The 15,408-nt window shown below is 36.0% G+C and overlaps 1 protein-coding gene across 1 annotated transcript in view; it reads right to left on the bottom strand.

The window, feature by feature from the left end:
- Positions 1 to 11,607: 11,607 nt before the first annotated feature.
- Positions 11,608 to 15,408, bottom strand: part of oxct1a (3-oxoacid CoA transferase 1a) — an 80,829-nt gene continuing 77,028 nt past the window's right edge. The window contains exons 16-17 of the mRNA XM_088911001.1: positions 14,331 to 14,432; positions 11,608 to 12,407 (exon numbers count right to left, since the gene is read on the bottom strand). Of these exons, the coding sequence (XP_088767127.1) occupies positions 12,372 to 12,407; positions 14,331 to 14,432 (138 nt within the window). The 3' untranslated portion in view covers positions 11,608 to 12,371. The remainder of the gene's footprint in view (positions 12,408 to 14,330; positions 14,433 to 15,408) is intronic.

Raw genomic sequence — 15,408 nt, 5'->3', positions numbered from 1 at the left:
CCAGGACAGCAATGCTAGCTACTGCACTGCTTTTCTGCACCACATACAACAGTCATAGAGATAAATTACTATGTTCAATAAACAGGGATAAAATGTAAGTTTATATATTATGTTATCATAAATTAATTTTTCATAGACAAAGGGGGAAGTATGAAAGACACACCTGAGGACAGAATTATAATGCCTTACATAGCCTTGCATTTTGTAATTGTTACAAGAGCATTCTTCATTTTTTGTTTTTGCTTTTTGTACTTCTGTTATGTGTCCACCTCATTTAAATGTCTATTTCAAGGATGTTTTTGATGTAAAACGGTATAAATAGCATGTGAAAGCTTGTAAATAAGAACATTAACCGAAATGCTATTCTGTAATTGCAAATTTGAAAGAGACTGTTCAAAGTACAGTATATCTTTTTAGGCAGATTTTATTTTAGAGTAGACTTTTTCTTGGGAATAATTACAGAGATTTACAAACAGCCACTTTAATAAGGTATTTTACACAAACAATAGAACACAAAGGCAGTATGCTTCTGTGCATTAATCACTTATCATTTATGATCACAAAACTCTTAGCTATAAAAAAAACAGTAATAGAGAAATAAAAGAGTCAACTCTTTTCATTTGCTAACTTTTGTTCATATGATGCATTTGTATCTGCTCTGTTTTGTTCATATTATCTCTGTAACAGAGCTGTTCATTTTAATTTTACAGTACTGCATGCATTTTCAAATTAAGGTTATAATACATCAAGAAGCTTAAAAAAGTTTCATCTGCTTGCTTTCGGCATATGGAAACAATTAATAGTATCGATCTAGGGAGATTGTGTCCTACTTATTTTTGACAGAATCTGTAAAGGACATATAACTAAACACTTATTCAATTGTAAGTTGTCTGTATTCTAGGTTTAGCTGAATCATTCCTATTTAAAAATACAAAATCACACAATTTGTGGTTTCAGTTTGGGAATTGCTCACTGTCATTGCTAATGATGTTTTTATAAGGCCTCTTTCACAGAAGGGTCTTAAAAAATGGCACGTGTAAAACGTGTAAAAACAAAATGCATGTGTGTAAACACCATCTCACAATATGCATCTAATAGCCATACTGTACATTAATCTATCTTCAAAAGAAAATACTCCTTAACTTATTAGTATACTATCAATATAGCCAGGTGTACTCTACCTAATGGCTGACATCAGCCAAAAGGTAGCACAGCTCTCACAATAAGGAGAGGAAGATCATAAGGTGCACCTGAAGATAAAGTATTTTTACAGAAATGATCCTATAATTATGAACCATTGTCTTAATGAAAGGAGCAGATATTAAGGAGGTTGGAGGGGAGTGTAGAAGAGACTGGATTTGAAAGCAGTTGTTATTAAGAGAAAAGTTAAAAAGATATTAGTATTACAAAAATACAGGGACTGTACCATAAACAACCACAAAAATATAGTTTGAAGGCCATTAACAAAATGTTGTCTAAACAAATCCTGTTTTATAGTGTTCTGAAATACTGTAACAGTATTCTTAAAACGCAGAATTTGGTGTGTCTTCACAGGTAAAAAGTACAGTAGGTTTAACAACCTGAAAATCAAAGATTTATGTCAGAATCAGTACTGTTCTAGTGCTAAGTCTGGATCAGGTGAAGATCTGTTCCTTTTATAAGCCTAGTAAGATTTTTCCTTGTCATGCAATTTCTGGGTATCATAGTCCTCCAGTCTCGGTATTTTCTTCCACTTTTCTTTTTGAAAGGTGTGCCTGCACATGAAGATAAAACACCAATTCTATATAACAGTTTTTTTTTATCAGATCTCATTGCATAGCACCTGCTTTCCATCAGTGGTAACCTGGACATGAATTAAGTAGCACCTCAAGGTTATGAAGACTTTGGGATGTTTGTATCATTACCCTCAGTAGTGCCCTCATTAAGTATATTCAGCACTAAGAAATGAGAACATCATCTTATTTTTACACTCATGTATGTTCATGTGTTTCATGTGTGTCATTTACTTTCAGAAAACCCTTATCATAGTTTGTGAATACTTCATTGTCTATCCTTTATCTTTGGCTAATACACTTCTTATCACTTTAAAACCTGTTGTGAATTAGGCCTATAGTCTCTTGGGGAATTAAACAAGTGACATTTAAAATATACAAGCCTGATATAAAAGGAAAGACTAGAGACCTTTGCTGTTGCTGCTTATTATTATTCGTGGTTAGGATGCTAAACAGCCAAGTTACTGTATTGTTTTTTCCCTTACTTATGGGAAACTTTACATGTACTTTTACATGTAGATAATTCCTGATGCACAAACCTCAATGTCTAGCTGCATCAGTCAAGACAATTCTACAAATATTTTATTTGGGTATTTGAGTAATGGTATAAATTGGCATAAATCACACAAAAGACACATATTGTTAACACTCTACTTTTAAATATGTCAATTTAATCATCATAGTGTATCACTGCCAACTGACCTCAGAATGTACAGACTCTTTATCAAGGGGCTTTACAAATGTCTTGCTAAGTATAGTTATGGGAATAATCTGCACAATGTAATGTTCATGTTTAAACACCACCTGTGATCTTAGACCAATCTGTCTCTTCCTATTGCTATTGTTTTCTCAACAGATTCACAATAAAAGCATATTTACTTGTCTAGGCAGTCCAAATACAGTACATTTTGTTCAAAATTAAACTTGCTGAAAACAGAACAAAATCCTACATAAGCGAGGTTACAATTTTTGGGTCATTTTATATTATACATTCAAGATTTTTATTTTCATTAGACAAGCAATTCATGCATTATTTTCCCAGTTCAGGGTTTCTTTTTAGAACTTATATACAAAACCAAAACAGCCAAATCACTTGTAGATTTCAGTCACCTGTACTGTATATGTTTTGTGTCTACTGTTTAGTCCAGCTATTTTTATGATTCTTATATGATTATCAAAACTAATTAAATAGAAACATTTCAATACAGAAGAGGTAGAAGAAAATAATGATAAAGGAGGATCATTTAGAAAACCACAGGGGCACTTAGATTTCAAATAAGTAGGGTAACAAGACAGCAATTGTGAAATGACAGACTGATACTGTATATTAGACATGCCATACAATAACACTAAATGGTTGCTTTGGACAATTTTCATTAATTGCACACACATCCAGACAGCAATAATAGTCAGGTACTGGATACAGCTTGAATAGCTAAATTTTGTGTCAGCACATAAAAGTAAATTTTCCACTTAATGCAATATTGAATTAATTTAGTCTTTTAATACTATGCCTTGCAAGCATTAATAGCATTCAGCCTGAAGGTGTCCATAGTCAGCTATAGCAGAACTTCTTAGTTAGCATCTGTTCTGCAGCAACAGAATTAAAGGTATTATTATTATTTTTCCATCTAACTATGATCAGTTTCTCTTACAGTCGTACATTACATGTTGTTACACTACGTCAGCTGCGTCTCGCTCCAGGTTTGATCGCCTTCAATCACGCAATTCACTTTCTCATGCAGTCTCCAATTAGTCAATCAAACACACCCATGTTCACTCCCTTACTTAAGCCTACTACTTCGGATACCACTCCTCGCTCAGTGTTGGGTTTCTCCTATCCGAACTACTCTGTTTCCTTTGAGCCCTACGACTCCTCTACTGCTAAGGCTCCCGGTTACTGATTTGGTACTTTGGTACTCCTGGTTTGGACTCATGCTTCTCCTGCAACCATGTCTCTCTCTCTCTACCCCAACGGCGTTACTATTTGGTACTCTTCGTCTACTCAGTTTCTGGCCGCGGATCGGCTAAACGTTTACGTCTCTGGAAACTAAGGGTTCTGCATAGGGTCCGCAGACGCAACCGTAATACTACAAAGCAGTGAAACAAAACCCCTGTAGTTCATATTAGTTTAAAATTGTGCGAACTACAGTACAATGTTACATTGAGATGCTCTCGCAATTATGGTGGTATATTCATTTAAAAAGTTAACATACGGTAGTTCGTCCTGATACAAAACTAGTATAGTAAAAATATTTTAGTAAAGCCCCTGTACAGTACAGTAGGTGGTTTATTTGTGTTATTTATTTTTAAACATTAGTTGCTATTCTATTTTCAAAAAACAATGTACCCTGTTATAAATGTTTTATGTACTGTAGATGGACCTCATACTTTCTCATTTATAAGTGTAAAGATTTGTATCACTTGATCTAATTGCTATAATAGAGTAGATTAACATACACACATACTAGTACTTATTAGTAAAATAAGATTAATATGGTTTTGCTCTAAAATCCTGAAATGGAAAGTATGAAGAGCCACAGAGGTCTATACTTACAGTACCACCTCATTGTTCCGTTCCTGTACACGTCCTCTTCAATTCATATTTAACAAATTCAGATTCATTTTTATTGTTCTGCAGACAGTATACCATATTCAAATATATATTTTTAATTTTTAAACCAGTGCCAGTGTTCTCTATCTAGATGCCTCAGAAAAATACCATCATTTTCGATTACAAAGCCACAGAAATACGGAGGTGTTATACAGTATGTGGGCTCCAGTATTCAGAGGTTAGCTGAATCACCTCATATTGAATTCTCCTCTGGTATCTACATGTTGACTTTTTCTAATACAGTACAGTGAAGAAAACTAAAGTTGTCTTGAACTCGTAATACTGCTGAATTAACACCACATTTGGCTTTCAAGGAAGCAGGGATGTTGGTTAATATACTGTATGTATTTCCCAGGATGACTACTGGTTTCATGATTTAAAACAACTAAGTTCAAAATGAGGCAGTTTTCTACATCTCCAAGATTACAGGATGTCTTAGTACCATAGTCATGGAGTATACCTGACTATATCATGAACACCTAGTGCTTTCCATAACTCATCCAAAAACAAGAGCAACAGGTGTTTATATTTGTTATACAGCAAATCTTGCTTCTGAAATTGCTTACTGTTTAGGTGGAGTTTTTGTGGGAGCCATTGTTTTTTTTTTCAAAACCAGCTTTTATTGGAAAGTACCTTGCACGACGCGTGCAAAGTGCAGGATGTATTTTATTGCATTGAACACAGTACTAGCTGATGAGGTCTTTTGAATCTGTCATCAATGGTTAATGCATCAGAGACATTCAAGGATCATATTTTACATGACAAAGCGTCATGTCCCAAGGTTCATCTTTACTTGGCTGTTTTATATTGCCTCCTTCTTGGGCTATTAAGACCATTATAAATGCGTCTAAGAAATGTTCACTATGGTTTACCATGGGATTTCTGTGGTCCAGTGTAGTGAACCATAGCGAAACCATTGGACACCACAGAAAAATCGAGGTCACACCATACATACAGTTAAAACCCTGGAAAAATGTTAACTTCCTATAGAAAATTTACAAGGGGAATTTTTCAAACATCATGAAATGGAAGGCGCAGTTAAACTATTGTACAGTATACAAAAATGGGAGAGGTCTATCATCCACAAGAAAAGCCACTGTGAATAATACAACCTCTTTAAAACATTGGAATGTAACCTCTGTTTACTTGTTTCAATCGTGCATAACATGTTTCATACAGTAGCTTTCATTTTCATGCAAAAGAATCTCTACTCTGGATATGTGAATATTCTTTGTAAATGTTGGGCAATTTATGTATTATAACATGTAGATATCTCTGCTTCATCCATAGATTCTATTTAGTTGTCACATGGAGCCTGAGGCAGAGATGAATGATTTTTCAGCACTAAACACCACGTCTCTGTGTATCAGCTTAAAAACACACGCTGATTGTGTTGGCAACCAATAATGTCTGCTTGGCAACAGAATGTGCCAGTGTCGAGGTCAGCAATGCCTAATGGCCCATTCTTGGAATCTAAGCATGTAAAATGCCTATAGGTAAGGAAAAAGAATAGAACCTGAGATTTAAATTGATAGAGATGCATACAAGAAATAAGAGAACATAAAACATCTACAGTATATTAGTTAATACCATATATCTCAAGTATCTATTAAGAGATCAGAATTTCCCCAAGTAATTCTGCAAAAAAATATTTTTTCTTCTGATAAACGGCAACATAAAACTGCTTCATAAAAAAGCATGTAAGAACTCATTTTTGAAACATCTCAATTTCCCATGGGTGCTTTGTAATCTTTTGACAATGAGAAGAGTTTGCCATAAAATATGGAGAATTATGTTCTCAGGTCTGTTTCAACATACAGCTCTTTGTGAGACTTTTTAAGCATAAAAACAACAAGGGATAATTTCAATAGTTTTTTGGGGGGAAAGTGAAGAAAACATCAATTTCTAGCAAGTGCACTTAAATTGGACTGAGGTGTCACAGATCTTTTGTACTTTGAAATTCACCCAAAAACAGCAGGGTATTTTAAAATCATTTTTTTATTATTTAGCTTCCAGAAGCTGGTACAGTACAGTAAAACTGAAAAAAATGAATGACAGTTGTTCTAGTGAGACATCTCTACTGAGCGACAATTTAAATGCACTAGAGACTAAAAACAGCATTCCAACAGATGCACTAAGAAAAATAATAGCTGAGATGACAAGCTTATGATTTCATTCTTCAGAAGCCACCTGGTAATGTTTAGAATGCAAGCAATATGTACTGATTCTAATTTTATTACACTAAGTCTGTTTCTTTTGGCAAGTTTAATATTACAGAAAGGCTTTGTTCTAAATTCTCTACATATTGAATGATTCATTTGTCCATTGTTTAATACTGGGGAATTCATATAATGCTCTCAGATACACACTGGAAAACAAATATGTCACTCCTGAAGTGGTTCTACTTTCAGCATGCCACTTTTGAGTCAGCACTGACATTAGTTATGTTGGTCAAAAATAACACATTTCACTTGATGACTTCTTAGTTGCAGAATATTCATGCTGTATCTACCTTTATAAGGTGCCTGGATGTCATTGCAAACTCTAAAATCTGTATAGTATTTAGCAATTGCTGTGGCATTTAAAACGTCTTGCTGTTATTCTCTTGATTTAGAATTTTTACCTGCACAAACTACCAGTACTGTATGTCTTTTGGTCTGTGTGAGGAAACCCATGCAAACATGGGGAGAACATACAAACTCTACTTCAGATAGCACTCCAGGACTTCAGCCTAAAGCTCCAGAGCTTCTGTTAAAACTGCGCCGCCCATGTAATAATCCAAAACAGCTATTCAGTTATGACAGTGATGATGGCAATAAATTAGTTTTCAACAAGGGGTGAGCTACAATACTTCTTTATACAGTATGTGTACAGTATATTGCATCTCTGGATTAGAATTAACCCTTTAGCTTACATTTCCCAAACTGCTTACAACAACAATTAAAATGCTCACATGATGATGATGTTATTTGGTCAGTCGGATCCGACTCTCTGCGATTCTATAGGCCATCTCTCGCCACGCTTTCCAGTCTTGGACTTTCTCTTTCAGCTGTTCTATGCCTAAGCCAGTGTCCGTTTTGATAACTTCGAGCCACCACGTTCTTTGGCAGCCTCGTCTTCTTGTTCCACTGACAATTCCAAGCATCATTGCTTTCTCCAATGAATCTGATCGCATCACGTGACCAAAATAAGTGAGCCAGAGTCTGGTGGTCTTTCCCTCAAGCGAAATTTCTGGCTTAATGCACTCCAGAACCTCTTTATTGGTGACCCTTGCTGTCCATGGTATCCGTAACAGTCTTCTCCAGCACCATAGCTCGAAAGATTCCATCCTCTTTCGGTCAGCTTTTTTCAGGGTCCAGCTTTCACACCCATACATTGATATGGGAAACGCAATAGCATGGACCATTTTGCATTTGGTTGTGAGGCTGATGTCTTTGCTCTTCCAGATTTGGTGTATGCTCAGCATCGCACTACGGCCTAACGCAATCCGTCGCCTGATTTTAGGGCCGCAGTCTCCAGTTCGGTCGATCATGGATCCCAGGAAGCAGAAAACCTTGACGCATTCGATCTCTTCACTATTGATGGTTATTTTGACTGCTCCATTTCCAGCTGTTGTCATGATCTTTGTCTTTTTGATGTTGAGGTGGAGACCCATCTTTTCACTTTCCTTTTTGATTCTTAAAATGAGGTATTTCAAGCCATCTTAAATGCTCACATAAACTCTATGGTTTCTGAGCAATATCAGAAATAATCCAAAATGGCATAGTCCTAGAATGGCAGAAAGAGCTGGTTCACTCAGACTTGTACTGAGCCATTTGCTGGTCTATGTGATGGGAAAAAATGTTGCTCAATAATGCCAACAACCTGCCCCTTTGCTCATAATCATTGCAATAGGTCCTTGTAAAGATCTCTATAAAGCTGAAAGGAAACACATGGAGTATTTACAAAAAAAAAAACACTGGACCCTACTCTTATTTTGTTTACTTGTTTAAATTCCTCTGCAAAAATTACAAATACATATCACCAAATGTGGGTTATTTGCTTTCTATCAAAACCATAATTTTCATTTACTTACTGTAAGAATCACATCTTACTGGCAAAAGATGGCAGCCTTTAATTCCAAAACTCAAAAGTGTGCAACATTTCTGTGCCAGAAGTTGAAGACAACCTCCTGAAATGGAAGTGATTCTGTTCTGACTCCAAGCAACTGAAGAAATGTGGTAGAAAATCTGGTAGAAAAATATTAAAAAGCACTTTCATTTGCCTTTTAGTGTGTTGGAGTTTCATTCTGTATTCATTAACCCATCCATGCTCTCCCAGAAAAAGCCTCTAGCGCTTGGCAGTGCTATCATTTGAAATCGGCTGGGATCTGTGATTTTAATTGTTTTATGCCCTGAAGTTCAATACAGGCAAAAATACACTCCATATCTTAATTTAGTTAATTCACTGCCACATCTTTTTGTTACAATGTGCTACGATAAATGAGTGCACAATAATCTTAAAAGAGATATCACGTACTTTAAAAGTCAGTATATATTATATATAATACATTTCTGGCAGCTTTCCTCACCTAGTGACTCCAATATACTGTACAGTATACAGTATGCTTATCGAAAAAACATCCTCCGGACAAAGTAGCACATGCAGTGTAACACAGACTGAAAAGCTGCAATTTTTCTACATTTTACCCTCATGGCAAAGTGTTGAAATATTTTATATGACACAGTAGCAACAGGAAATCAAAATATTTAGAATGTTCCATCTCTGTATTCAATTAAGTGTGGAAGTGGTATACATCATGTGGCCAACTAATACCTAACTTTATCAAATTTTGATTCCAAAGCATCAGGGAAATCATAATAATGTTAGAACACCTAACACTTGGACAGCTTAAATCAACACTGTCACAGCTCCACGATTCCCCACCCTTAACAATGCAAGATTTTCCCCTTGGGCTCATGTACTGTGAACTGAATAATTCTCCTGGGATTGAGTGTGTATTCTTTGTTGCCCCTGATGTCTATGGGGATGGTATTTCATAGCTTAGCAGTGGGACTAATGTATGAGCACCGCAAGGGGTACACAAACCATATCACCATAGATAAAGCACAGTTCTCCATTTGGCACAAACCCTGAACAGCTTTAGAAAGATATAATGGTGCATCATGCATAGTTTTGAAATTAATAAATATGTTTTTGTATTCTATTCTGTAAGTTAGAATAGACCAACCACTGTTGACCCCCCCAGAAAATGGGTTATGTGACATTGGAAACCTCAGTATGTCATTCTCTGGTTCAAGTTTTTTAACAACTTTTAAAAATTAGAACAGCAGTGTTTGGAAGACTTTGAGGAGAGTTTCACAGTGATCCGACCATGATGTGATTTCCCAGGAAGATGCATAAGGAGCCTAAGATACTTGGGGTACAACAGAAGGCACCCCAGGAATATGGGATGGACCGACCCGAACAGAAAAATTGGCTGTGTAGTACCAATATTGATTTAAGGTTAGTACAGGCAGTAGTGCTTGGGATTTCAGTAAATGTAATATGATGACTTATAGTGTAAAAGGCTGCTGAAAGATCAAAAAGAAAACAATTAAATACTTGCTATAAAAAATTACCATTACATAGGGAACAACACTTACAAAGACAATTACTACAAAAAAGTGATAGCTGTTTTTGGAAATGCGTGCTTTGCATTAAAAGAGCTGAATATGACCAAATTGTATATTATTATACTGTTACTGTATATTCTGCTGTCTTATACATTGCTCTTAGTGGGTGTGTTTTGTTTGTCTTATTCTCACTTTCCAATTGAACTGGAGGATAATGTGTGACACTTTTTGGTTAAAAAATAGCAGTTACATATTATTCATGCAACAACCCATTAAAAGAACAACACAAAGAAAAAAAATACAAAACATATCTATGGATCTTTGGTTCAAGATACAGTTGGCACTAAATGTGATTTACTGTCACCTTTGTTACTACAGTAACTGAAAGTTGGTTTTAGCAAAACAATGTTAGTACATTCAGTATTAATTGCATCCAGCTTTGGCTTAAATATCACAGTGCAGCTATTTTTGGGCTCGAGTGCAGCGCAGGAGTGCATTGTGACCATTCTGCCTCGTCAAACTTTTTATGCAACTTGGGGCTAAACTGCGTTCCTTTGTTTATACCACAGCGATTCTACTGGATTGGAGTATGAAAATGTAATAGGGAATCAAAGATTTTAAGTTCCTTAACCATTTGGCAGTAAACCTGGAAGTGTGTTTTGGGTTGCAAAACCCTCCCAGGGTTGGACTGTTCCATGACCTCTGCCCTCTCCCCTTTACTAGGTTCACTCTTTCCTCTTTCTCTCCCTTCGCTGTGAACCCAGCAGCCCACTGCGTGTCAAGTCCTCCCCAAGACCAGATCCTTGTTGCTCTCTGGGTTTCAGAAGGCAGACAATTCAACTCCGGACTTTCAAAGTCTCCCTCGGGGGTGAGGGTTCTGAGGGAGGGGGGTGAGTAGCATTTCATACCCCTGGCAGTGGATCATCTCCTTTCCCCTTAACTCTTTCCTCTTCCTCTACTATAAAACATGGGGGAAGTCTCTATTCTACAATATCTCTTTTTGCTTGTGCGTCCGGCAGCTGTCTGCATCCCTCTCTCTGTCTTTCTAACTATTCTTCCTCCACGTTGCTCTGTAGAAGAGAAGGGCAGTAAACCTGTGTGAGCCTGGCACGTTTCCAGTCATCAGTGAGGGATTACTTGGCAAATTCATATCTCTTTGTGTTTTGTTCAAGAAAAACGTCTGTGACGCTTTGCCATGGAAACCACAGTAATTCAGTCAACATTATATGACAGTTTTGAAGACCAGTTCTTAAAGCTCGCCATTTCTCACCGTTGTCTTTGTTTTTGCTTCCAGAAACTCTTTTTCTACTGCACATACTGGTAAAGCGTATTGCATGTTATTCAACATTTTGTGATTTTTTTATGGCTATCATCCAGCATATGGTGGTTGATAACCCTTTCCTTGAGAACGTCTGACAATTCTACGACTTTTCCCATAAAGATTAAACTTTCCCCAAGATGAATGCTGTATATTTTCAGGATGTACTGTATTTTTCACCAATTTACAGGGTGTGAAATTTAGTATATTGAAGAATATACATTTATTTTACAGATATAAAATGAGATTTGTTTTTTTTCCCAATATCCAACACAGATAGTCTTACAATTGTTTCATTTTTACATTTATTCATGCAACAACTTGTGAATTTATACAACTTTTCATTTGGTAAAACCATCTTTCGGTTACATTGAACCAATGGTATGAATACATTTAGAGCACAATCCATGTGACAGAGGATGAAGCAAATTTTCATTTTACTTTTTGATGAATGGAAAAAAATGCAACTCCACATCTTTTCAAAACCTGGGTTAAGCCTTAAATTGAATACATTTAATTCAAAAGACAAATATTTTTTGACAACGGGGTTTATCTTTATTGCTTTGTACAAAAACATAAGAGCTGAAAAGCATTAAATAACAAACAAGCAAGGCCGTACTTATTATTGTAAATATTTGTACTGATGATATAAAAATGTTTGCATTGACATTAGCCTTCTGTTCGGTTATTTTAAAAACAAGCCCTTATACTGTTTTGACAAGAATACTGAAGATAGTGCAGATAGAAGATAGTGCAGAGAAATGTATTTCATCAAAGGAATGGGGCCCTTCCTTTGAGAAGGACACTTAAATGAGCTAAATGGTTTGACACTGATGTTAATTTCAAAATTATACACTTAAAAAGCAGTACCCTTCAAATTTCAAGACATTCCTTCAAATACCCCCCCAAAAAATCACAAAATTGTGGATCACTTTAACAGTACCTGAAGCCTAAAACACCTGAATTCCTTTTAGTTTGAGGCTGTTGTTTTATATATATATATGAATGATTATGGCATTCAAATGATATGCTCTCTAGCATGTCGCAGAATTTCAAATTTGTTGCATTGGTTGTAGGTTTGGAGATACCTGTTCAAAAGAAAAAAAAAATTGTTAAAATGCATTGCACAGAGTGAACATTAAAGGATTTTCACAAACAGTTTTGTAATCATAGAAATATTATGACACGCATCATGTTAAAAATGTTTTTTTTTAAAGGCATCAGCTTGAACAAACATATTTTGAAGCACAAGTGGAAGCACTGCAATTTGAGTTTTGTCACCAGTACTTTAAATTACAATAGATTCAAGTGACCACAGACAGTGCAAAACGATGAACTTTAGAACATTATCTCTTCAGAACCAGTTTAATAACTGGAAGGTTCCATAAGCTCTATCTTGCTTTACTTTAATGGGACTATTAAATACTATCATAACTACTTTGTAAACACTGTACAACATAAAATAACTACATGCATCATCCTTTACAACCCTTTGTGCAAATGACATTACAGGTGTAGTTATTCATAAAGGTTCCTAACAGAATGTAGTTTCATCTGAGACTGAAAAGCTCAGGACCTCCAGGCAGAGAGAAGTACTGCAGGAAGACACCATGAAGGACCTGAGATCTTTCTGCACATGCAGCTCGGTAACAATGGACTTGGTACAGTATATTAATGATAAATTCTCTTTCGCTATGTCGTTTTCCTGTATGTCTTATCTCCTGCACTCTGCACTCTATGCAAGTAAAGCATAACAGAATTGTTGCAACGGAATTTGACTGACATTTATGGTCACTTTTTATGCTGCTGTAAAATATGAGCCCTAGACTATGCAACCTGAAAAGGTTCTCATTATTAAAGTTATGTCTTCCATTGGGTATTTGGTATCCTGCTGGTAATATAGGATTTGATTGCTCTGCATTACTCTCTCACAAAAACCATTAGGCATATCAAATGGCATATCAGTTTGACTAGTGGTCTATAAAAACACAAATGAAGCAGAACTCTTCTAAATATATGTCTAATCTACATGAGAACTGTAATATTTAAAGCCAAAGTGGTTACACCTGTGGGATCTTTCAGAATAGTTCAGAATAGTCTGTGGTCTTCTACTTCAAAGGCAGAAAGAAGAAAGAAAACTTGGCTATTCATCTCATTCTACATGTCTGATTTCTAATCGATCCCAAAATCTTTTCACCCAATTCTTGAAAGATCCCTAAGTGTCAATTTCAACTGCTTAGCTGGGTTCCTTGTTGAAGACCCATATGGCTCTTTGTGTAAAAAGTGTTCCTTATTTTTTGTCTCAAATGTATCTCTACTTAGAGACCCATCAATACAAAATTACACTCATTGACATCATATTAAATACTGTTAATTGTTAAGATCCACAGACATTTTAATATATTTTTGTCAAACAATGTATAAATGTAAACATGATCTGTGTCATTTCACTTTTTCCTGAAACTAAATGCATCATTGAATGACACCACACTTTCAACAAGTAAATGATCATTAGAGGAAAAAAAGTAAAAATAGCTACGTATCCACAGCCCATCTGCAAATACAAGTGTACAGATTGGAGCCATACTGTAAGTGCCACATCACCTGGTAGTGGTGGCAAGTTAAGAAACTCTGACTCAGAGTCACCTTACATCCTGGAAGAAATCACTTCAGTGTCACTGACTGCAAATGTACACGATCTATAAGGCTCTCTCCTACTCACAAATTCATGTCCTGCTGTGATGGGAGAACACAATCAGTAGGCCTGATTAGGAAGCTGATTCTGCTTTGTCTACGATTTATTATTAGGTACTGCCTAATGAAAAACGTCAGAACTCCATGATTTCTTTCAGTGGCATTTTGTGGTACATCATAAGTACCTTGTGGCCATACAAAGCATTCATGAAGATCCACATAGAATTCAGCACCAGTTTCATAATGTTGAAATGTGATCGGATATGTGGTGCATGGTAATCAAACTATTTTTTAAACCGAAAATAAATGTCACTAACTGCAAAATCTGTGCCTGTGCATTTCTTGATGTCATCCACTGTCAGTCCTTCCCAGATCTCGATGAGGGTGAGTCCTTTATCTTTCTCCACATCGAAGACAGCCTGTGAAGTCACAAAGGGTTAGAACTTCAGATTAACATTTTGTTACTTTGATATTTGGGAATTCCTAACTAAACAAAAAACAAAATGGTTAAAGATACTATTTTTTTACAAATATATTATTTTTAAGATGAACATAATATTTTGTTTTATACCGAAAAGAATACTGAAATGTCCATTTTGATTAAATGGCTCAATACCATTTAATTCCTGCACTGGCATACAATAAAAATCAAGCCGAGTTAAATTGCAAGCTTTAAACTTTCCAAATCAACCAGTTCACATCTTACTGTGACAAGGATTCACTAATGACTAAGCACTGTTGATGGCACATGGGTTCAATCTAGTTGCAAAATCCTTTCTTGCCTATGAACTTGTAGTGCTATCAGTGAGACCCACATCAGTTTTCTTGTTACTCATCTGTAAAAAAGATTATGGCCCAACAGTTTGGAACATTCAACATACAGTATGCATCTTTGTCCTTCCTGTTGTAACATAAGAGTCACGACAGTCAACTTGTTTGATCTGAAAAATATCGATTTAAAAAATTCTCAGGGCATTGTCTTCCTGGGACAACTGCATCATACCCAAAATTTTAGCAAATGATTTTAATAGAGACAAAAATTAATAAAACAACAGCAATGGATTGAAAACATATTGGTAATTACTGTATACAGTATATTATGTAATACTACCAGCAGCCAGCAGCCATACAGTATCACTCTGCAACTCACAACTGGCAACCCTCTGAAGCTAAGCAGGTGTGAGCCTGGTCAGTACCTGGATGAGAGACCTCCTGGGAAAAACTAAGGTTGCTGCTGGAAGAGCACGAGACGCTTACCCTGCGGTCTATGTGGGTCCTAATGACCCAATATAGTGACGGGGACACTATACTGTAAACAGGTGCTGTCCTTCACATGAAACGTAAAACAGAGGTCCTGACTCTCTGTGGTCCCAGGGCGTTTCTTGAAACGTGAAA

The sequence above is a fragment of the Atractosteus spatula genome, chromosome 3, assembly GCF_055471065.1.
Source record: "Atractosteus spatula isolate fAtrSpa1 chromosome 3, fAtrSpa1.hap1, whole genome shotgun sequence".
In the NCBI taxonomy this organism is placed as follows: Eukaryota; Metazoa; Chordata; class Actinopteri; order Semionotiformes; family Lepisosteidae; genus Atractosteus; species Atractosteus spatula.
This window is presented reverse-complemented; position numbering and strand designations above follow the sequence as displayed.